The sequence below is a fragment of the Sminthopsis crassicaudata genome, chromosome 3, assembly GCF_048593235.1.
Source record: "Sminthopsis crassicaudata isolate SCR6 chromosome 3, ASM4859323v1, whole genome shotgun sequence".
Lineage (NCBI taxonomy): Eukaryota > Metazoa > Chordata > Mammalia > Dasyuromorphia > Dasyuridae > Sminthopsis > Sminthopsis crassicaudata.
Window position 1 is genome coordinate 303,113,129 of NC_133619.1, and position 25,485 is coordinate 303,138,613.

A 25,485-nucleotide genomic window follows, 5' to 3' on the forward strand; every position below is an offset into this window, starting at 1 on the left:
AGACATTGTGCAAGGTGCTAGTGATACAAAGATAAAAACAAAATAGTCCTTGTTCTCAAGGAATTTTTATTCTGTTGGAAAATAACACCTATGTAGAGAAGGAATGAGTATTTTATATCTTTCTCTACAGCAATCTATTCAACAAACATTTATCAAAAAGAGAATATTTGTCAGGGAAAAGCATGCACTCAAGCAGATAACAAAATGTATACTAAGAAAATATGAAATAATTGTGGGAGAGGCACCAAAAATAATACAAACTAACTTAGGGTCACTGACAATTATGGAAATTCGGAAAATCCCCTTTTAGAGTGAAGCCTTGCACAAACTCATCTAGATGTTTCCTTGAGTTTCTTGAGGCAAGAGTACATTCTAGGCATGGAACAAAAATTATATAAAAACATGGAGGTGGGAAATATGTAATTCTGTGCCAATTTTTAAATGTGCCTTAATTTCTGAACACCCTGTATTCTGTATTGTTTTTTAATACACCTTTCCCATTTGCTTAGATAAAGTGCAAGTGTGTGAAATGTCTTCAAAAAGTCTGAGGGGTGGTTAGGAATGCCTTGAGTAACTGGGTAGCTGGCAGCCATAAAATTATGCTGATTAATTTTGTTTGTATGAAGCTGCCCATCCATTGTTCTCTAACAATGATTTATGATTCATGAGGGTGATACATTTCTAAGTTTTAGTTCTCAGTAATTTCTTAAAGCTGGTTGACTGTTCAGTAATATCTTCTGGGGAAATTCCCAGTAAGATGAATACACCATGACATATTCAAGTTATAAGCAGAATCATAGAATCTTTTTTTTGTTTCTCTTGACTACTATGTTTGTAAGGCAAAGTTTCTATGGAGTAGTGATCTTTTTTATCAGAAATGCCTAGAAGCCATCTATTTCTTTAAAAATCCATTTCTTCCCATGGAATTGAATTCGGTTTTGCTGGATAAGTTATTTTTGGTTATAAGGTTTTTTGTGGGTGGCTATTTGCAGTGTTTCATTTATTTGTTTTGACCTGGAAGTTCTAGATTTTGGCCTTAATATTCTTAGTGGTTTTCCTTTATCACAGCAGTTTTAAAAAATTATTTCTTAAAATATGTTTAAGCTTTTAAAAATTTTGTTTATAGCTTTTAGATCATCTAATGAGTTTTAAGTTATCTCCCCTGGATCTGTTTTTTTAGGTCAATTGTTTTTGCCATGAGATATCTGACATTTCCTTGATTTTTTTTCAGTCTTTTGGCTTAAACAATATTTCTTGTATTCTCATGGAGTTATTGTTTTCTATTTAAACATTCTAATTTTTAGGGAGTTTGTTATTTTATACTCATCAATTAATCCAATAAATATTTATTAAATATATACTATATCCCAAGCACTGTACTAAGTTTTAGGGATACAAAAGGAAACAAAAGATAGTCCTTGTTTCCAAGGGTTTTACAACCTAATAGGTTTTACAACCTAAAAGCCTATAAATGAATATTGACAATGAAAGCTGTATCAGAATAAGTAAATAATTAACAGAGGAAAGGCACTGGAATTAAGAGAGGATAAAGAAAACTTCCTATAGAAAGTGGGATTTGAGTTGAGACTTAAAGAAAGCCAAGGAGTTCAGTAGTCAGAGCAGAGAGAGGGGGCAGAGACATGGAGGACAGACAAAGAAAATTTCCTGGAGCCAAGAGATGGATAGTCTTGGTCATGGAATATAGTTAGTAAGCCAGTATGATGAAAGAATCAGTAGATGAAAGAACATGTATTGGGGACTAAAGTCTAAGAATTTTGAAAAGAGAGGAATGGATTGAGCTAGGAAGGGTTTAAATACCAGAGAATTTTGTTTTTGAACCTGGCTTCGATAGAAAACTACTGGAGTTCATTGAGTAGGGAGGTTAACAGTCAGAATTTGCTTTAGGAAAATCACTTTAATAACTGGATGGAGGATAAGTGGAGTGAGAAAAGACTTAAGGAAGATAAACCTGCTACCTGCAATAATCAAGACATGAGTTGGTGAGGACCTGTATTAGAGAGGTGACATTATTGGAGGAGAAAAGGGGGAATATTTAAGAATTGTTACAAAGATGAAGTGATAGGCCTTGGCAAAAGATTGGATACAGAAAGTAAGAGATAGTGAGGAGTCAAGATCACTCCTAGATTGTGAGCTTAAGAGACTGGGAAGATGGTGTTGCCTTCTAATAAGGAAGGCTTTAGAGGGAAAGATAATGAATACTGTTTTGGACATAATGAGTTTAAGATGTGTATTGGACATTCAATTTGAGATGTCTAAAAGGGATTTGGAAATGTAAGACTAGAGTTCAGCAGAGAGGTTAGGGAAGATAGAAATAAAAAATTGAGAGTTGAGAATTATTAGCATAGAAATACTAATTAAATCAATAGAAGTTGATGAGATCACCAAATGAAGTTGGATAGAGGAAGAAGAAAAAGCCCAGAACAAAACCCTAAAGCATACCTATAGTTAGAAAGTGTAATATGGAGGAGATTCAGCAAAGAAAACAGAGAAGGAGCAGTCAGATAGGTAAAAGGAGAACTAGAAGAAAGTGTTTTGGAAATTTAGAGAGAGGAGTGTCTGGCAGAAGAGTGTGATCAGAAGTGTCAAAGGAAAGATCAAGGAGAATGAGGATTGAGAAAAGGCCATTAGATTTAGCAAACAGATCATTGTTAATTTAGGAGAGAGTAGTTTTAGTAGAAAGGCAAAAGTCTAAGAAGACAGTGAGTTGAGAGAAAGTGAAGGCATCTATTATAAACGGTCTTTTCAAAGAGTTTAACAAAAAAATAAAAAAAAAATAAAAGATAATTAGCTGGGGTTTTCTCAGGATGGGAGGAGGCATGAGTATATTGTAAACAGTATGAAATGATCTAGTAGGTAGGCAGAGATTGACAACGTGTCAAACAACTATTTCTACATTCAATTCTTTATTCCTTAATTATTACCTTGTTTCTAATTGTTTGCCCTAATGCTCATTTCATTAAAAGCTTTTTTTCTTTTTCTTTTTTAAAAAAGCTTCTGCCTTGCACTTTGTGGAATTCTACTTGAACTTGGGCCCTAGTTGTGCTTTCATTTGAGACTTTGTTGGTAAATATTTGGACACTTGGTGGTGCAATGAATAGAGTGCAGGACCTGGAGTTAGGAAGACTGATCTGTCTTAGGAAGACATCATGAGTCTTCCTAAATGTCAAATAGACATTTACTAGCTTGAGATCTTGGGCAAGTTACTAAATCATGTTTCCCTCAGTTTCTTCATCTGTAAAATGAGATAGAGAAGGAAATGACAAATCCCTCTAGTATCTTTACCAAGAAAACCCTACATAGGGTCATGAAGACTTGTAAATAAATGACTGAGCTATAAAAAATGGTAGATATTTAGGTGTCATTCTCTTCTTTGGGCTTTGTCTGGAGCATCATAATAGCTCTGTAGGCAGAGCCATAGGCAATAATAGATTGATATACCCCTTTTGGGAAAAATTGCATAGTTGCTATCACAATTCCAGAATGGAAAGGGAGAAAGAGGTGTACCCAATAGCAATGTAAACAATTAAGCTGTCTTATAAGATGGCCAGGGAGTAGAGAAAAAAGTAAAGCATTATTGGGGTCAGCTTGAAATAGTGAGTCAGGTGAGACCATCACCACTTAGCACAGAGAGGAAAGTGTGAGGGGTGTAGGAGAGGGAGCAAGTAGAGGCTAAAGCTTTGAGGGCATGATTTATGGTTTAATAGGCTAGCCTGTGGGGCACAAGGAGTTGAGAATAGAAACTGACAGTGCTAATTGGCATTGATAGTATTAGTGTTAAGTGGCTTCTTCAGCTTGGAGATTTCCTATTTAATGGAAATTATAGATCTTTTCTAATCCTTTGCATGAGTCTCTCTGTCCCTAGCATTAGGATATCAGAGTTAGCATCAGAGATTTTATGCAGTTGAAGCAATGTATCATCATCATTTAAATAGTTGTGCTAGAATCTGAGTAAGCTATTGTTCTTATACTTAAAAGGCTCCTTGAAGCTATTTGGTCCAATTTCCTTATTTTACAACTGGGGAAATTGAGGCCCCCGGTAAGTTAAATGATCTGTCTTGGGATCATTCCTTTATATCTCTAAGGGATGTTAGGGGTCATCTAGTCTAACCTTCTCGTGTTACAGATGAACAAAGATAAGGCCCAAACTGGTAAAGTAATTTTCTTGAGGTTTTTGTAGGTAAATAGAGCTGGGATTTGAATCCAGGATCTTTGCCTCTAAATCCAGTATGTTGCCTATGGGCCTTAGCTCTAAGTGTTACTAAACTAAATTCTAACTCTGGGCTTCATGCCATATAGAGTTTAGGGTGCTGAGCATGAAAGTTAGCAAGACTCATCATCTTCCTCATTTAGCCTCCAACACTTACTAGCTGTGTGTTCCTGAGCAAGTCACAGAAATTTCTTGCCTCAGTTTCTTCATCTGTAAAATGAGTTGAAGAAAGAAATGTAGTTTTGATGAGGGGAGCCCCAAAACTTTTCTCTTTCTCTCTTTCTGATTTTTTTTGGGGGGAACACTAAGCTCTCCCCTGAGAGATCAACCCCAGGGAATCAAGATAAAGTGATTCAATTATCTGGGTGGGACTATTTGAGTCCAACCCCATTGAATTGGAGATTAGCCCAAAGACACTCCTTCAATTCCAAGATTTTCTATTCTGATTCCAGCTCAAACTGCACCCAGTCCCCATCAAGAACTGCCCCCAGCTTCTAGCCTAGGCTTCAGTTATAAAAAGATCCAACTTGGGGCTCACTCTTTGCAGAGGACTTAACATGCCATGCCATACTATGCCAAGAAACCTCTTTTTCCCATGGCATAGCATCAACCCTCTGCCCACTGAAATGATGTTCTCTTTCAGCATTAGCCCCTCTTTATCTCTTTCTCACCTATTTCCCTAACAAGACTTTATGCCTCTCTGTTGAGATTTCTCTGCTAGAAACTTGCCAGGACCTTGCCACTAAGGAATTCAGTCTTTTTATTCATGCAGAGCGAAGGTTGACTTCCCAATACCAATAATAAACTTCCTTTTGCCTTCTTTTTGCCAGTCTAGCTTTTTGGGTTCATAAATTCCTTTACAAAGGACCTCTGTGCTGACCAAAGGGGTTTCCACAACTCCTTGCCCTGCTTTGAGCTTCATCATTTGGGGATACAACCCCAAACCTCATCAATTTTGTCAAGAAAACCCCAAATGAGGTCATTATATAAAGTTAAACCACACAAAACTCTGTCAATCATACTTCTTCCAACAAGATATTAAAAACATATTATCAGAGGGAATTTGGTGATTATTCTCTAAAAAGTTCAAGAAAAGGGTTTCAGTCACAACCATTTTCTCTTTCCCATTCCCTTACTCCCCAGGAATTGCTGGGTATAGGGTTAAAATTTCTTGCCTGAGCTTGCAAGACTTTTGGCTGGATTCTCAAGCTACCAGGCTGAAACCTTACAGGCAATTTAATCATTAAATCAGTTTTATAGATAGAAATAAAATCAACAATTCTAGTATCCTTCTTGCAAATCAGAGGGAAACATAACAAAGTTATCTCTTCTCAGTTTTTCACTACTTAAAATTAAGGTTGATTGAATCTTACTGTATTATATATCCTTTGTATATTAGACATTGTAGATGTATTATATAGAAACATTTTTCCTTAGATAATGCAAACTATGTATAGATTGCCTTCCAAATAAATTCAGCTTGAAATTGAAGATTTACATTTATTGGAAATATGTTTAGAAGAATTGCACATCTTTATCCTATATTAGTTTGCTTGCTGTCTAGAGGAGAGAGGGAGGGAGGAAAATTTGGATATTGGAAATATTGAAAACTGTCTTTGCATATATTTGGGAAAAAACTATTATTAAAAAAAAAAAAATTATTGGGTTCCATTACTTTCTAGAGCCCAGATGTCAACCTCTGCCATTAATAAAAAATTACTGAAATGGAAAATTCTTTTTTTGGGGGGGGTTAATTTTTTAAAATTAATTTTATAATTATAACATTTTTGACAGTACATATGCATAGGTAATTTTTTACATTATCCATTGTACTTCCTTCTGTTCCGAATTTTCCCCTCCTTCCTTCCTCCTCCTCCCCTAGATGGCAGGCATTCCTATACATATTAAATATGTTAGAGTATATCCTAGATACAATATATATGTGCAGAACTGAATTTTGTTGTTGTTGTTGCAAAGAAGAATTGGATTCAGAAGGTAAAAATAACTTGGGAAGAAAAACAAAAAATGCTAACAGTTTACACTCATTTCCCAGTGTTCCTTCTCTGGGTGTAGCTGATTCTATCCATCATTGATTAATTGGAACTGGATTAGATCTTCTCTATGTTGAAGATATCCACTTCCATCAGAATACATCCTCATACAATATTGTTGTTGAAGTGTATAATGATCTCCTAGTTCTGCTCATTTCACTCAGCATCAGTTGATGTAAGTCTCTCCAAGCCTCTCTGTATTCATTCTGCTGGTCATTTCTTACAGAATAGTAATGTTCCATAACATTCATATACCATAACTTACCCAACCATTCTCCAATTGATGGACATCCATTCATTTTCCAGTTTCTAGCCACTACAAAAAGAGCTGCCACAAACATTTTGGCACATACAGATCGCTTTCCTTTCTTCAGTATTTCCTTTGGATATAATCCCAGTAGTAGCACTGCTGGATCAAAGGGTATGCAGAGTTTGATAACTTGGGCATAATTCCAGATTTCTCTCCAGAATGGCTGGATTCTTTCACAGCTCCACCAACAATGCATCAGTGTCCCAGTTTTCCCACATCCCCTCCAACATTCATCATTATTTGTTCCTGTCATCTTAGGCAATCTGACAGGTGTGTAGTGGTATCTCAGAGTTGTCTTAATTTGCATTTCTCTGATCAATAGTGATTTGGAACACTCTTTCATATGAGTGGAAATAGTTTCAATTTCATCATCTGAAAATTGTCTGTTCATATCCTTTGACCATTTATCAATTGGAGAATGGCTTGATTTCTTATAAATTAGAGTCAATGCTCTGTATATTTTGGAAATGAGGCCTTTATCAGAACCTTTAACTGTAAAAATGTTTTCCCAATTAGTTACTTTTTTGTTTGTACAAAAGCTTCTTAATTTAATGTAATCAAAATTTTCTATTTTGTGATCAATAATGATCTCTAGTTCTTGAAATGGAAATATTCTTGTGGTGGCATGCCTAAAATGGTGAGGAATGAGATAAGAGACAATTTTGATACATCCACATCAATAAAAGGGGATGGACCATTGGTTTTCAGTTCTTCCCCAAAGTAGCAAGTATGTGGCAATTTGCCAGGTACAAATAGACAGGGGGTGACTGCTATATGATGAATATCAGGTAATAAAAAGCTGCAGACTGGGTGATGGCCTTCTCCTCCCTCCATTCCCCCACTGACAAGCAGGTCTGGGAACAAAAGAATGCTGAGTCAGCTTAATTTTCAATAAGACAAGTTTACCCCAAACTCTGGGAATCAGGTTAGTGGTGTGATCCTAGTGAGATTGATGTTTATATTATTGAATAGATTAATTGCACACTGGTGATTAAAAAAAGAATGATTGCATACATTGAAAAGGCTAACATATGTAGTTAGTGTTTTGCCGAACTAGTTAGCCTATGTAATGATAAATTTGTTTGGCACAAGTACCTGCATTATACTGAAAATGTGGAATAGCATCACAAGCACTTACCTTGTATTTATTCATTCATTCATTTATGTATTTTTCTTATATTTATTTTTACATTTATATATATGTGTGTGTGTGTGTGTGTGTGTGTTGTCTTCCCCATAGGATGTAACACCTTAAAGGGAAACTGTTTCTTTGGGTCTTTGTATCTGTGTGGTTGCCTAAAAAGTGCTGACATGGTAGAAGATTAATAATTGTTGGGTGATTAAGTTGTTGAAATTGTTGGGTAAGAACAAAAATACAAACTTGTATGTGTAAATGTCCAGAGGCAGGGGCATGTTTCCAATAGACAATAAATTTTTTTCTCCTCCCCACCCTTTGCAATTTCTAATTTTTTGTCAGCACAAAGAGAACTGTTTTTAAATTTTTTTTTTAATTTTAGTTTTGGTTTTATTTACTTAATATTTTCCCCAATTACATTTAAAATAATTTTTATATTTGCTTTTAAAACTTTTGAGTTCCAGATTCTTTCCCTTACCCTACTCTCAGCTCCCATTAAGAAACCACATGTGAAGTTATATAAAACATTTTCATAAAAGTCATATTGTGAAAGAAAAAATAGATCTCTCACCCCAATAAAAAAACCCTCAAGAAAAACAAAGTTAAAAAAAAAAAGAGAAAGAGTATGCTTCAATTTGTATTCAGGCATAATAAGTTTCTTCTCTGGGTATAGATAGGATTTTTCATCCTAAATCCTTCATAGTAGTCATGGATCCTTAAACTGTTGAGAATAGAAAAGTTATTTACAGTTGGTCATCCAGAACATTGCTATCACTTTGTATACGGTCCATTAATTTTGACTTAATTCATGAAGGACTTTCCAGACTTTTTTCTGAGAGCATACTGCATCATTTCCCATAAAACAATAATATTCCATGACAATCACATATCACAATTTATTCAGCTATTCCCCAATTGATGGGCAGCCTCTCAATTTCCATTTTTTTGCATTGAGAAGAGAATTGTTACCAATATCTTTGTACATATAAGTCCTTTTTCTTTTCTTTCTTTCTTTTTTTTTAATCTCTTTTGGTATTCATGCCCAGTAGTGGTATTGTTGTAATTCCAGAGAAACTGAGGCAAGATAGAAATTAGAGAGTAATAATTTATTTAAAAGGGAGAATGTACTGGGACCAAATGGATCCATGGTTTAGTCCCAGCGCTGAATGAGACTATCATCTCCAAGAATCTAGCAAACAATGTGAATTCTCAATGACAGATATACACATGGCTCAGACATAGGGGGTAAAGCAAGGCAGAGGCAGAGTCAGAGTGCTGAGAGTGGGAACAGGACTCTGACAATCCGGTTCTGACAAGGTGAGGGGAGGCATGGGGGGTATCTGATAATTGGGATTACAGAGTGGGGAGAGACACCCAACATTCTGATGATGCCTAAGATAGGTTTTTCTCCTTATCTGAAAGGTTAAGCAGAACAATTAGGGAAACCGTCGCAGGACTGGGTCAGGATAATTAGGGAAACTGCATCAGGACAATAAAAGAGAACTGTGGCATAACATTGTTAGGTCAAAGGATATGCATGAATTTATAGTCCCTTTGGGCATAGATCATATCCTTTGATCATTTATCAATTGGGACATGGCTCTTATTTATTTTATAAATTTGATTCAGTTCCTTCTATGTTTGAAAAATAAGACTATCAGAGAAACATATTTCAAAATTACTTTTACAAATATTATTGCTAACTGTATTTCCCCCCATTTGTTCTATTTTCTCTCTCCTTTCATCCTGTTCTTACTTTTGCTACGAACCCACTCCCTCCCCAATATATACCCTCTCTTCTCCCCTTCCTGTATCCCATTCTGCTCTTATTTTCCTGCAGAGTAAGATAGATTTCTATACCCATATTATATATACATGTTATATATCTTTGTGCCAATTCCAATGACAGTAAGATTCATTCATTCATTCACCCTCTCTTCCCCCATTTCCCTCCTCTAGTGAAAAGGCTTTTTCTTGCCTTTTTTTTTTTTTTTTTATAACAGATGATTTACACAATTATATTTCTCCCTTTTCCTTTTTCCTAGTACATTCCTCTCTCACCTCTTAATTTCATCTAAAAAAAAAAAAAAGATATTATCCTTTCATGTTCAACTCACACTTATGCTCTGTCTATATATATTCCTTCAAATTGCCATAATAATGAGGAAGTTCTAATGAGTTACAAACATCATTTTCCCATGTAGAAATGTAAACAGATAAATCTAATTAACTCTCTTATGATTCTGATTACCTTCTTATGCTTCTCTTGAGTCATGTATTTGGAAATCAAAATTTCCATCAGCTCTGGTCTTTTCATCATGAATTCTTGAAAATCCTCTATTTTATTGAGTACCTACCTTTTCCTCTGAAGTATTATTCTCACTTTTGCTGGATTGATGATTCTTGGTACAACAAACATTTCCTAAGTGCTTATTACAGACCAAGCACTAGAGCCACAAATACACATAAAAAGAAAAGCAGCTTTTTTCCTCTAGGAACTTAAAAGGAACTTAAAAAGTAAGGGAAGATACTTGCCCCACCATACATAGAATCAGAAGCACGGCTAGAAAGAATAATGAAATATGGCAGCCCAGTCCATCCCCAAAATGGAGGATGCAAAAGGAACTCACCAATGGAATAAGGAAGCCAATGTGGCCATGATATAGTGGGATATTCTAGGAGGAGAGGGCAATTGAGTTTTAGTGGCAAATGAAAGCATGGGAATTGTTTACAATTTGTACAATGGAGTTGCAAATTGATTATGCTCAAATTATCCTATTTAGTATAAAATTAGGTGAGTCCAGGACCTACAATTTTGTTAAGGAAGACTACAGAGTGTGTGTGAGGTAGAGAGGCTGGGGTAGGAGGAGGATGAAGGATCAGAGAACAAAGAGGTGTTGTTGAATCATGCTAATAAAATATTCTGTAAAGGTGGAAAGAGGGAAATAAGTAGGTGAGTAAGGGTGTGACTAACTCTGGCAAAATCTGAGACAAAGGACAATCACACTAAGGAGGAACTGAGTGACAATATAATCTACTTCTCTATATACTTATATTTAAGTTCTCTATTATCCAATAGATTATTGTGACTATACTTTCCCCATGAATTTCTGTATTTCTTCTGGTTATTTCCACTGAATTCACAGTAATAATTTTCTTTCTTTTTTTTTTTTTTAATTCACGGATCACAAAGAAATATGTTGCTGTTGTTCAGTCATGTCTGATTCTATGTAACTCCATCTTGGGTTTTCTTGGCAAAGACACTGGAGTGATTTGCCATTTCCTTCTCCAGCCCATTTTACCGATGAAGAAACTGAAGCAAGCAGGTTTAAGTGACTTGCCCAGGGCCACAAAACTAGTTAAGTATCTGAGTCAGATTTGAACTTTTAAAGATGACATAAATGTTAGCTGTTATTTTACTTGTTCCTTCCTTTTAGAATGTTACTTCTCTGGCAGCAGAGGCTATGCTTTTGCTTCTCTTTGCAACCTCAGCATTTTGCTTAATACCTAGCATGTTAGTAAATGCTTAATATATGGTTTCTGGTAGGCTGGATCTCATCCAATCCCTTTGTTTTACTGAGGTTTAGAGACACAGTTAGAAAATGGCACAGCTGGGTTTGAAACTCAAGTCCTTAAACTCCAAATTTTCCCTGCCAGCCCCAACACTATGTGACAGGGGGGGGGAAGAGAAGGGTTTAGGGAAGGGGAGGCTAAAAATATTTATATAGCACCTACTGTATATATGGTACTGGACTAAGTATTTTATAAATATTTCATTTGATCCTCACAACAGCCCTGTGAAGTAGCTCCTAGGTTTGGGGGGGGTCTTTTTTGTCTTTTCCTGTACTATTTGCCAGTGTCCTGTTTACCAGCTTTTATGACAAAACACTTCCAATTTCCAAAAAGATTTACAAATTCAAGGATTTAGTTATGCTCATCTTGTCATTAGTACTTCCCATGTTTCTAAGTCAATAGTAAGATCAATATGTAACGTATACATCATAATGTATACAGATTTGCCCTAATGTCTTTTTTTTTATTTGCTGAATTATTTTCATTACAACATTTGTTATTTATTTTAATTATTTTCTTTTAAAATTTTGAGTTCTAGATTCTCTACCTTCTTCCCAATTCTCCCCCACTTACTGAGAAGGCAAACAATATATAAGTTATACATATGAAATTATGCAAAATATATTTCCATATTAGTCATATAAAAAAATAGAAAATTTTATACTTTAATTTGCACTCAGAATTCATTTGTTTTTCCTCTGGAGGTGGATAGCATTTTTTAAAAATGATTTATTTCTATTCTTAATAAAAAAAGCATTTCTATAACAATGAAATAGTAAAAAAAAAAAAAGATTGTACATGAAACTACAAAGTTACTTATGTTCAACTTGCTATTCCTTTTAAATATATAATAAAATTATAATAAAATTATCGTGCAACTTTTTCCCCTTTTTTCTTGCCCTTTTGATCTTCCTCTAAGATGGTATCATTAGACACAAATATATACATGTATACACACACACACACACACACACATATAATCATTTTATATGTACTTCTATTTATCAGTTCTTTATCAGCATCTAGCCATTTTCTTTACAAGTCCTTTGTGATTAATTTGGGTATTTATAATAGTCAAAATGACGTAGTCACTCAAAATTGTTCTTAAAACATTATTATTGTTACTGTATACACCATTCTCTTGATTCCGTAAATTTTGCTCTTCATTTATTTGTGTAAGTCTATCCATGTTTTTCTAGGATCATCAAACTCATCATTTCTTATAGCATAGTAATATTCCATCAAAATCACACTGGGAATCTCCACAATTTCCAGTTCTTAACCACCACAAAGAGAACTATTATAAATATTTTAAAGCATATAAGTTATTTTTCTTTTCCCCTAATCATCTTGGTAGGCAGCTTAATTACTCTTCCAGTTTGCTCTCCATAATGGTTGGATCAGTTTGCAATTCCACCAACTTTTTCATATCCCCTTAAATATTTGTTGCTTTCCCCCTTCAATCATTTTAGCCAATCTGATAGGTATAAAATGATATGTCAAGATTATATTAGTTTGTATTTCTCTATTCAAAAATGATTTGGGGGCATTTTTTCATATGACTATAAATTATTTTGATTTTTCATAAGGAAATTTCTTGTCCCAGACTTTTGATCATTTATCAGTTGGGAAATGATGGGTATTCTTATTTATTTAATAAAGTCATTTACATATTTGGGATGTGAGATCTTTATCTGAGAACCTATCTATAAACCACCCCACCCCTTCAGTTTTCTGCTTTTCTTCTGATCTTGGCAGCCTTTCTTTTATTTTTGTACAACCCCTTTTAAATTTAATGTAATTGAAATGATCAATTTTATAACTCACACTCCTCTCTATTCTTTTATTCATAAATTATTTTTCTATCTTTCTTTAATTGAGATCATGTATTCATTTTGATCTTATCTTGATAGATAGTATAAGATACTGGTCTATACCCAATTTCTGCCAGACTACTTTCTACTTTTTCCAACTACCAAATAATAAATTTTTATCCCCCCAAACTTAAGTCTTTATACCTGTCAAATAGAAGGTTACTATATTTTTTGCTGCTATAAATTGTATATTTGCTTTATTCCAAACTACATGAACAAAATCTCTATAACTTTATCTACAGATTTAAATAATTGGATTAATATTAATTGTTCAGGGGCAGTCAGAGCCAATATAATAAGAATGACAATTTACCTAACCTAGCTTATATGTTCAATGCCATCCCAATTAAATTGTCAAAAAAAATTTTTTTTTTACTGAATTAGAAAAAACTCATTAGGAAGAACAAAAAGTCAAGAATATCAAAGAAACTAATGGAAAAGGTAAGTTTTATTATCCTAATTTTACAGTTGAGGAAACTGAGATAAACAGAAGTGACATGACTTTTCTCAAGTCACATAGCTTAGAAGTGTCTGAATTCAGATCTTCCTGACATGAAACCTAGCACTCTATCTACTGCACCAAACAGTTTACTCATCAAATGTTTGCTACTGGTGATGTTGTCCATGCCCTGAATAGGGCACTAGAGTAACATTATAAAGTGTTTTCCATTTGAAGAAATTACTCTATCCTGAACACTAAATAGAGAGGTTTGGATACCATACTTAAAACATATCATTTTATTTTATTTTATTTTATTTTAGAAACTTCACTCACCCCTTCTTTTAATTTCTGCAAGAATGGGGGCACCTTGAGGAAGGATGGATGCCTTTGCCCAGAACAATGGACAGGACTGAGGTGTACTATAGGTAAGTTTCTTTGGGTGGAGGTTTTGATTAAAAGTACATTGGGATTAGTCTTGTTGGACCTTTCATTCCACTCAAATCACCTCTAGGTAATTTTGACTTATAGGTAATTTCAAATTTGAAAATGTCTATTCTATTAATGAATTTTAAGTGAATTTCTTTCCCATATAGTTAATTTCTGTAACAAAAGCTCCTTCGGCCAACTCAATTTCGACATTATCATAGTACACAAATATGGACCTTCCAAAGAAAAATGTGGAAAGGACACCCCAAATGGTATGTATTATCCTCTTTGTATAACTTAGATATAAAAACTGTGATATTGTGTCAAAACCATGATTCATGGAACAGTCTCAGAGAGATAGGAGGAAATTTAGGCAATACAAAAGCAAATGATAACAATAAAGTTTATTTGTTAAAAAAATCCCTTCACTTGACCCTGGTAGTCACTTTAAATATTTTTCCTCCTTTTTCATTGACAGATTCCTAGAATTACCTATATCAATAATTTCTATAGGTTTTTATTCATTCTTATTCTTATTTTTTAAAAAAGAAAAATTGAGCAGTGCCTTAAATATATGCATATTTACTTTTAAATAAATTTATATTGTGTGCTACCATACTAATTTATGTATATCATGGAATTTATGAAATAACAGAAATTTGGAAAGGATGAAATAAAAAAGAAAACAATATTTGACTTTAGAGTCAAAAGGGAACCTCTGCCATTTATTAAGTAGAAGCTTGACATAATCAAATTTCAGCTTTAAGGAAATCACTTTAGAAGTTGTATGGAAAATTGCTTGATGAAGGAAGAGACTTGAAGTAGGCATGAAATTAGGAGAGTCTTATAATAGTTTAAATGAAAGATGATTATAAATAGAGTGATGACTGTGAGAGGAAAGAAAAGGGGACTTATGCAAAGGTGATGTGAAGATAGAAACAGACAAGACTGGACATTTGACAACTGATTATATATAAATATATACACACACGAGGGGAGGGAGAGTGAACAGTTGAGGATTACATTGAGGTTGTACAGGTCTAACTTGGAAGGATGAAAGCTTTTTTGATTGAGATGTTCATAAGAGGAATGTATTTGGAGGAAAACCTTATGTAAAGAAATCTATATTCTGTCACAATCCAGTCATGACTTCTCAATCAATGAGAGTCACTTTGTTCAACTGAAAATTAAAAGATGAGATATAGGATTGTTATTCACTAGTCACTGCTCCAGAGTTAATTCTCTGAAGGACACTTGTGCTGTCATAGGGTAAGGGAGGTAGGGGAAAGATACCTTGGAAAGGCAATGATTTTCCTAATGACATCTGAACAGATGATTCTATGGGTTCTTAAACAGGTACTCTCAGCAAGGAAGGGGGTAAGTTGGGAAGTTACATAGTTCCAAGAGGAAAAGCATTGTAGCAAGCAGGTAAATGAGGTTGTATTGGAGACAAGTTTTATGAATGGACTATCTTCTTAATCTCTGATTAGTTGACTATGTACTCCTTTAGGCCACAGCATCCATGTGAAATGGCTCCCTCAGAGATTATTAATGATATATTAAATCAAAATTGCTCAGCATATTTTGAAACACTTTGGGAAGTCTGGTAAAGATTATGGACTACTTTTCAGAATGTTTAATGTTTAAAATAAATGTTTAAAATAAAACATAGATTACAAAGGAAATAAAATTATGTTAGATACAGTTATTAAAAATTTTAAAAGTTCACAAATCTCAAGTTAAGAACTCTTGATCCTCTCTCCGTTGATTATTTCATTAGCTACCATGGGTTAAATATCAGTGTTATGCAAAGCATTCACCAAACTATCTATCCAGTCCTTATCTTTTCTCCTATACTCCAGTATTATATTTTCAATTGCTTGCTGGACATTTCCTCCTGAATATTCTATAGACACCTCAAATAAGTCCAATGCAGAATTCATGCTCTTTCTCCTAAGATTCCTTTATTTTTAAAGCATCAGGACCATATTTTCAAGTTATTCTGTAATATAGTTAACATTTTACATAAATTATTTTTCAAAAGAGAATGAAGGTTATCACAAAACTCCTTCAATTTAGGCAAATATGACACTGTTGCCCAAACCTAGAATGGATAAAGCAAAGAAAGAAAATTACAAAACAAACTCACTAAGGAATATTGATACAAATATGCTAAATACAGTACTGGCAAAGAGATAACAACAGTATCAAAAAATTTCATTAAGAACAAATTTTTAAATTAAAAAGTTTTGGTACAAATAAAACAAATAAAACTAAGATTGGAAGGAAACAAAACTGAAAAATTTTTAAATTAAAAAGTTTTGGTACAAATAAAACAAATAAAACTAAGATTGGAAGGAAACAAAACTGAAAAAAAATTTACGACAGGTTATCAAATAAAGATCTCATATTTCAAATATATAAAGAACTTTGTTAAATCTGCAAGTCATTTCCCAATTGATAAATGTTTAAAGGATATGAACAGGTAGTTTTCCAATGAAGAAATCAAAACAATTTAAAGCCATTTGATAAAATGTTTTAAATCATTATTTATTAAATAAGTGCAATTTAAAATAAGATTAAGTTAGATTTTATAACACTACATTGGCTAAAATGATAAAGGGGGGAAATGACAAATATTGGAGGGAATGTAGAAAAATTGGAACACTAATTCATTGTTGATAGAATTGTAAACTGATCCAACCATTTTGGAGAGCAATCTAAAATTATGCTCAAAGAATTATTAAACTACCTATACCCTTTGACCCAACAATACCACTATTTGGTCTATCTATTTCTGAAGATAATTTGGGAAAAATAAAGGGAAACTCCATGTTCTAAAATGTTTACTGCAGCTCTAGTTGTGATGGTAAAAAACTGGAGATTGCAGGGATGCCTATCAATTTGGGAATGGCTGAACAAGTTATGTTACATAATTGTGATGGAGTGCTTCTATTCATGGTCATTTCTTAATGTGGGATCAGTAAAGGGTTTTAAGAGGGGACTAATTGTAATATTTTTCTTCTCATTAAAGCGGACTTGCCAAAGGCAAGTAGGTATTGCAACAAGACCATTTATGGTGACATAATCTTAGGAAATGTCTCAGAAGTGAACTGTAACCAAAGCCTGGAGACACTGGCAGCTCAGGTATATCTCATGCCATATCTGATAGGTACCTTGGAAAATAGTGGGAGGCTATCCTAGACTCACAAAGAGGACAAGTCAAGTTAGGCCATCCCTTCTTTGAGCTCCCATTTAGAGAAGGACCTTTGAGATGAACACTTTTTTTTTTTCATGACAATTTAACAGAGGCCTACTTAAATTTTGTGAGATTGTGCATTTTCCACAAGAACACACTCTTTATCATAGCTGAAAAATTGCATGAAAATGAAGATATCTAAACATGATAGAATTGTAGAAGTAGAGTACTAGCAGGAACATTTAGAGTCTACTTAATATAATTTCCCACTTCCATCAAGTATATCTATTAAGGGTAAATTTGACAGGCTGATATTCAGTTCAGATTTCATATTGGCATTGGAAGGCAGGAAGGAAGCAAACATTTATATGCAAGGGTTTACTGTATACCAGTACTGTGCTAAATGTTAGGATTATAAAGATAAGCCAAAAAACCCGAGTTCCAGCACTTGAGGAGGAGTATACATTCTAACTGGAGAAAACAACAACAAAGAGCAGCTGGAAGCAGAGGGAATGGGAGAGAAGAGTATCTAAGGCCAGAAAGCCAGGAAGGGAACAAAGTTTGGCTATCCTTGACCTCTTGTCAAAATGGAGGCCCATAAGAGAAACTCACCAGTGGGAAATTATTGAACAGATAACAAAAAGCTCACTTTTTCCTGACTAGCCTAATTATTAATTATTAATTACCCAGAAATTCTGTCTCTTGGTGTTTTCATTTGTCTCACTGTTATATTGTATTTTAATTTATTTTGTTATACATTTCTCAATTACATTTTAATCTGCTTGGACTCATGAGACAGGCCAGAAGTTTGATATCTCTGGTGCCAGATATCACTCACCAGTATAGATCAAGAATTTATTTGTATCTGGGATCATTTTAGTTATTTACCAGGATCACTAAGAGGTTAAATGACTTGCTATTGGTTTTAACTACTATTCTAAATTCTATCATCTCAGCTTTGACTTGACTCCTGAGTTAAGACCCACACTTTTACCTGCCTTATGGAACGTTCCATTGCTACTTGAATGTTCACTACCAGCACCTTAAATTCATTATGTCTAAAGCTGAGCTAATTCTTTCCTCTAAATTCATTCCTCCTCCTTGTTTCATGTCAATGATAGTCATTCAATGAGCCTCCCATGTTCAAAATCTTATTGTTATCTTTGACTCATCCCTCTGCTTTATCCCATGCAGTCAGTTACAAGCTCTCAGTCTATCTCCATGATATTTCTTGAATTTTCTCCCTTTATCTGTTTTTTTTTCTGTCACCCTAGCATAATCCACATAGGCAATTATTATTGCTCAGTCATTTTTGATCAGATCTGACTCTATGGCCTCATTTTGTTTGTATTTTTGGCAAAGTTACTGGAGTGATTTGCTATTTTCCTTCTCCAGCTCATTTTACAGATGAGGAAATTGAAGCAAACAGTGTAAGTGATGTGCCCAGGTTCACAAAGCTAGGGGTGTATGAGGCTGGATTTGAACTCAGGAAGATGAGTCTTTTTGACTTCAGGACTGGCACTCTATTCAATGTTCCACCTAGCTGCCCCCACATGGGCAATTTGAGACCTCCTAAAAGGTCTAGTTTTTCCAGACTCTCCTTCACATTGCAGCAGTCGTAGTTACATGTGTTGGGCAAGCCACATCATCTTAAAAGCCCACAATTTCCCACTATTGTCCATTGAATAAAGTTTAGAATCCTTTGCCTGGCATCCAAAACTCTCCATAAGATGTTAGCATCCTAGAGGCTCCCATTGAGACATTGGGACACTGTGCTGAGAGCCCCAGGGAGTTAAATTCCATCTAGCCCCAAAAGTTGCTCTTGTGATTAGGATCCTAGAATCTTCAAGTTGGAAGGAAACTTAGATCTTATGTAGTCTGATTCTTATTTAAATAGAAGCAACCCTTCTACCACAGCCTCAATAAGTAACCTTCCAATCTTTTGTAACTTTGGAAAAATCACCACCTCCTAACTCAGTAGCCTGTTCCACTGGGAGTTGGGGTTGAAAGGAGGGTATTTGTAGTCATCCATATAGATGCAATGTATCCTAAGAAGAAGCAAGAACCAGATTCCCATCTCAGTTTTGTCATTGGTTAACTGTGTGACCATGGGCAACTTGCTTCATCTTTAAAAATAAAGAAATTGATTCAGACCATAGATTTAGTGCTGGAAGAACCTTGCAACCAACTAGTTCAATCAATTCATTTTATAATTAAGAAAATTGAGACTCAGAGTGACATCCCTAAGGCATCAAAAATTGTAAGTCATAGGACCGTGATTCAAATTCAGGTGCCAAATCTAGAATTCTTTACATTACATCATGATCTCTGAGATTAACAAATCAGATGATCAAAATTTTCAAACTTCACAGGTAGAACTAGTAATCATAATTCCAAAATTCTAAGCCTTGGAGCTACTAGCACTCATGTCAAACCTCCAGTCAAAAGCATTCATTAAGCCCCTACTATGTTCTAAGCCCTGTGCTAAGTTAAAGGAATATAAATCCAAGCAGAAGTGCTTCCCCTTAGAGAGCTTACATTCTAATGGTAGAAGACTATATATAAAACTGAGCAAAAGAATGATGGCCGGAAGTTTCTGAGGCATAAAATCCAAGATATTCAGGACTGCAATCTGAAGAGGAAGGAAAACATGGTTCACCTGGGCCTCCTCCTAAAAATGGAATCAGTCACTGAGAAGGAGAAATTGTAGGGGCCAAGAGTGCTTCCGGTGTGTGAAATTCAGGGGAGAAATGAGTTTCTAGAGTGTAGAGGTTTCTGGGGTATTATAGAAAAAAGTTGGAAGAATCCTGAGTGCAGTCTGAAAAGGAAAAATGACTTTCATGTCAATTAGTTTTTATTCCATTTTCTGTTTCAGGAAGGGACCATGGTACTATGAAAATTCTTCTGCATGTTGAGTTTTTTGGGTTTTTTTTTTCCCCTTGAGGGGAGGGAGTGAACAGAGATATGTAGGAGGTGACAAGTTAGGTTAAAAAAGAGATCAAGGTGAGAGATTAAGAAAGAAGACAAATTTTGCTTGTTTTAAAATTTTGCTCAGGAGTGTCTGGGTCAATTCCACTAAACCAGCCTTCTTCCATATAATTCTATCATAAGAACTCTGATTACCCCATTTGCCAATCCAATCTTGTTGCCTAGAATCAAGGGTTGTCCAATCTGGGATTCTGATTTGTTTTCTGAAAGAGTGCTGCCATCTAGCCAGAATGAAAGAACATGAATGCTTATATTTAATTTTATTAAATGAACTATTTTATTGATTTCCTTTTATCTGCATTCAAGGTTATGGAACTGAAGAAAGCTTTCATTTTTCCAACAGTAGTCTATTTTTGAAAAGTCCTAAAATATTGAAGAAAATTCTAATTTGTATTGTTTTGCCAATTTTGACCTTTGGGAGGCAGTGTGGTATTATGAAAAGATTGCTGGAGTAGGAATTAGGGTACAGTGAGTTTAAATCCCAACTCTTATTATTTGTTATCTAGGTAACCTTGAACAATCTTCATTACTTAACCTTTTTGAACTTTATACCTTTTAAGGTCTTTTACAGTTTAAAAATTAGTGATTTTAGGAATAATCTACCAACCAATAAATATACATTAAACACTTGAGGAAGTAAAAGAGGAAGAGAAGGAGGAGGAAAAAAGGAGGAGGAGGAAGAGAAGGAAGAGGAAGAGAGGAAGGGAAGAGAGGAAGATGAGTGGGGAAGGAGGAGGAGGAAGAGGAGGTGACAAGTGGCACAGTGGATAGGATAGTTCAAATCCTAACCCAGATCTTCCCAATTGTATGATTTTAGACAAGTCACTTAAACCTTTTTGCCCTCAGTTTCCTCATCTGTAAAATGGGCTGGAGAAGCAAATGGCAAACCACTCCCATATCTTTGCCAAGAAAACCCCAAATGGGGTCATTAGTTGGACACAACTGAAAAACAACAAGTGTTCCAGGTACTGTGCACTGAGGATACAAAAAGCTCATGTTCTAAGAAGGGGAAACAACAAATAAACAAATATATACAAACAAGCTACATAGATAAAGGTAAATGGAAAATAATTAAGAGAGAAGATAATAGAATTAAGGGGTGGGAAAAGACTTCCTTATAGAAATGATATTTTATCTAGAATTAAAAACAAAAGACAAAGAAACCAGTAGGCAGAGATGAGGAAGGAGTGCATTTGGGGTTGGGAAGGGGTGTGAGTAGGTACAGGCAAAGAAAATGCCATAAGCCTGGCACATAGTAGGCACTTAAAAAGATTGACTAAAACAGCCAGAAGTACTGAACTACTTGGTGGGAAAAGGCAGCCTCAAGCTAAGTCATTTTTCAAAAGATTGTATGACATATATACATAAGTGTGTGAAACTGGGCAAATTTTTGTTTCATTTTGTTTTAAAACAGGTAGAAAATATCCCAGAAAAATCTCTTAACATTTCTATGGAAGTCCTGCTTTTAACCTCCGATACAAACAAGCTGACCGCTGAGAATGTCTCATCTGCTACCATTGTGGTGCAGCAGATTTTAAATCAATCCAGAAATGCAACAGATGAGGTAAAACTCTCAGTCCTCCACAAAAATACAACCCACACGTTGTTCCAGATCCAGGACTGGGGAAAGCGTTTGTCACTGAAAATGTGTTTTTCATTTTGTTAAATATGTGACCCCTCACACGTTTTCCTGTTTGCCTTAATCATCAGAAAAGAAAGCATCAAGTATATTACCCCAGGTACTTGTTATCCAATCCTCTTCTCACTTGGCCTCTGGAAACCTTTTCTGATTCCTGCAGGTTATCAGCACCCTCAGCCTTTTGAAGCTGCTTTCTCTTAATTATGATTACATGAGTTTGTTCATATAAGTCTAGTCAGTCAATAAATATTTATTAATTACCTACTATGTGCCAGGAACTGTGTTAAGTATTGCGGTATAAAGAAAGGTAAAAGACAGTTCCTGGTCTTAAGAAGTTTACAAATTCATAAGGGATTCAACATGTAATCAATTATGTAAAAACAAGATATACTTAGGACAAATAGGAAATAATCAAAGAGGCAAGGCCCTGGAATTAAGGCAGATCTGAAAATGTTTCCCATCGATCAGGACTTCTGAAATTTTTCCCACTTGGGATCCCTTTTCTCCACAGACATTTTTATGCAACCCTAGACATGTAGGTATATAAAATAGATATAGAAACCAAATTTTACTGATTAATAACAAATAATTTCATGACTCCAACATTGAATTACAAGACCCTACATGTGGCTGGGATCCACAGTTTAAAGTTTTGCTAAAGAAGCTGAGATTTAGGTTGGAACTGGAAAGAAGCCTGAGAAATCAGGAGGGAAAGATGAGGAAGGAAAAGAGGCACAGGGGACAGTGAATGAAAGTACCAGATTTGGGAGGCGGAGTGTCTCAAGGAAGACCAAGGAAACTAATGTTATGGGGATGGCTGAATATGTGGGCTCAGGAGATGGGTGTAAGGAAAAGTAATATTTTTATTTGATTTAGAGATGCTAAAAAGCTGCTGGGCTTCATGTGCTTATATATGTTATATGTATATGTATATATAGCTAACTTTTATGTAGCACTTTAAGATTTGCAAAATGCTTTACAAATATTAACTTATTTGATCCTTAGAATAACTTTAAGAGTAAGTGCTATTATTATCTACATTTTATAGATGAGGAAACTGAGGCAGAGAGAGTACAAACACTCTACCCCTACCCCCAAGAACTTTCATATATATATATATATATATATATAGATAGATAGATAGATATAGATAGATAGATAGATAGATAGATAGATAGATAGATAGATTTTTATCTTTTGAACAAGTTATAACTTGCTATCTCTCAGCTGACAGAAAGGTGAAGGAATCAGTGCAGATTAAGATTTTGGACATGGCTATTTTGCTTGACTATACATGTTGTAGCAGGGGATTTGTTTTTCTTACTTTTTCTTTGAGAGGAGTAGAATAGAGAGAAAGAAATTTAATTTAAGAAAAAAACAAGGGATTGCAAATTTCTGAGAATACTGTTTCATTGTATTTAGCCTTTGTGCTCTCATTGACTAATGGCAGGGGAGAGAGCACTGAACCTGAAGTCAGGAAAACCCATCTTCCCCAATTTAACTCTGGACTCAAACACTAATCAGCTAAAAAATCATTTAATCCTATTTGCCTCAGTTTCCTCATTTGTAAAATGAGCCGGAGAGGGAAATGGTGAACCATTCCAGCAATTTGTCGTGAAAACCCCAGATGGGGTTATGAAAAATTGGACATGACCGAACAATGAATTCCTATTTTCTAGCACATGGTAGGTGATTAACAAAGGCTTGTTGAACTATGCAGATGTTTTAAAATTTTTTTTACAGATACCTTCCATTTCTTACGTCATAATTATCCTATTATATCCCTTTCCTTCCCAGACAGCTATCTCATATAAGTTTTTTTAAGAGAGAAGAAATCAATAGCACAACTGACATGTATAATGTGTGTTCATATTTAAAGTTATAAGAGTTATGTTTATATTTTCTTCCATTTGTCTATAATTTTTTTTTACAATTTATGATTTTTTTCTCTTTTGCTGTAAACATAGTATTATGTTCCTTCAGTTACTTTAATCTTTCTTAAAATAGTCCTATTCCCCCTGGCTCTCTTTCTCTCACCTCTGATCTCTCATTTGTTACCCCTTTTTCTTTGGGGTTTTGCTTATTAGTTCCTTTTTATTTTCTTTCTTTTTATCTGGCCACATAATCTTCCCCTTCCTTTCTTGTTTTCACACGCACACACACACACACCCATACACACACACAGTTCTGTTTACCAATTTTTAACATTTTTTTGCTTCCTTTTCACAAAGGATTTATCTTATTGTCTTCATTTCCTCTCTGTCTATCCTAGACCCTCATTCTCTGATTGCTTTTCACTGCCAGAACATGACCAATTGTAGCTGTCAGAGAGGACACTGCTTCATGGTAGGGACTACACCCCTGATTATGCAGCCCACCAATCTCTGTACCCTCTCCTAGTACCTTTATTTCCCCATTTTCCTCAAAATCTCCTCATTGAGTTTGTATTCTTCCACTTCCCCAGGTGCAATTGCCCCTGGAATTCCAAGTCACTCCCTTCTGCTAGGAAGTGGATATTTCAAGCTCCAAATTCCCCCGGCCACATCAAATGCAAGGTCTCCATCTCCCTTAACAAACCATTTCTCTTCACCCATAGGAGCATTTACCAACTGAATCCTCTTCTACCTCCTGAATCCTCTTCTACCTCCTGAATCCTCTTCTACCTCCAAAGCAAGGAGGTTTCTTATCCTCTCTTACCCTTTCCAAACCTTTCCCCTTTCTCTCACTTCAGCCTCCAAAGGCTCTTCTCTTTCTGAGAGGTCAGAGAGGTCACCTTTCCCTCATTTGTAGCCCTTGATTTAGTTCTGGCATATCACATATTCCCCTCTCCCCCTTGTGTGCCCTCCCATATTGTGATGTCACCCCACAAAAAAACATTGATTCACCTTTGGGCAGACTGTTGCCAGATTTTGCTCATAATCCACTCTCTACCTTTCTCTGTTACTTCTACCTGATTTCTTCTCATATAATTTAGAAAGACGTTTCTAATGTTCATGGAATAATCAATTGATTTGTTTGAACTTTTGTTTTTTTCTCTTTATCAGGCAAAGAAAATTGCAGTAACCACAGTAAGCCAACTTCTAGATGCCAAAGAAGCTATTTTTGAAAATTCTAGCAACTTTGAAACGTAAGCATTAGTTACAATTTAGAAATAAAATATAAGGAGCATAATTCATTCATTCATTTATTTATTTGTTAATTGACAATATTGGCAATAATATTTGGCAGATGTGAAAAATTAAATTTTCTCATAGATTTATGAACTCGATTGGAGTAATGATTCTAATTTCTAATTGGTTATCTATTGTGCTCAATTGACTGCAAACCTATATCCTTATAGGGACAAGCATCTTCATCATAGTGCTGGTACTTTAGAGATGGTATAAACTGCTTCTAGTCTAAGTTATAACCTAGCTTGCCCAACTGGAAGGGCCATACTGGAGATGAGTCACCCCATCTTTTTATTTTCTGCTTTGTTGCCATGTCAGCAGCATCACAGATCTAGATCAGGAAGGGACCTCAGAAACCCATCTTATCCAAATCATGCATTTTATGGGTATGGATATTGAAGTCTCCCCAGATGGCTTGCCCAGGGTCACAGAAGTGGTCGATATCAGAGG

General features: G+C 35.0%; 2 protein-coding genes across 4 annotated transcripts in view; both read left to right on the forward strand.

The window, feature by feature from the left end:
* Window positions 1-25,485, forward strand: part of LOC141561446 (uncharacterized) — an 80,355-nt gene that overhangs the window by 31,578 nt on the left and 23,292 nt on the right. The window lies entirely within an intron of this gene.
* The window catches only part of ADGRG7 (adhesion G protein-coupled receptor G7), a 77,786-nt gene that overhangs the window by 16,383 nt on the left and 35,918 nt on the right, over window positions 1-25,485 (forward strand). For both annotated transcript variants that reach the window (XM_074301032.1, XM_074301031.1), the window contains exons 2-6: window positions 13,934-14,038; window positions 14,207-14,311; window positions 17,074-17,186; window positions 21,641-21,790; window positions 24,910-24,992. In XM_074301032.1, coding sequence (XP_074157133.1) covers window positions 21,677-21,790; window positions 24,910-24,992 — 197 coding nt within the window. In that variant the 5' untranslated portion in view covers window positions 13,934-14,038; window positions 14,207-14,311; window positions 17,074-17,186; window positions 21,641-21,676. The remainder of the gene's footprint in view (window positions 1-13,933; window positions 14,039-14,206; window positions 14,312-17,073; window positions 17,187-21,640; window positions 21,791-24,909; window positions 24,993-25,485) is intronic.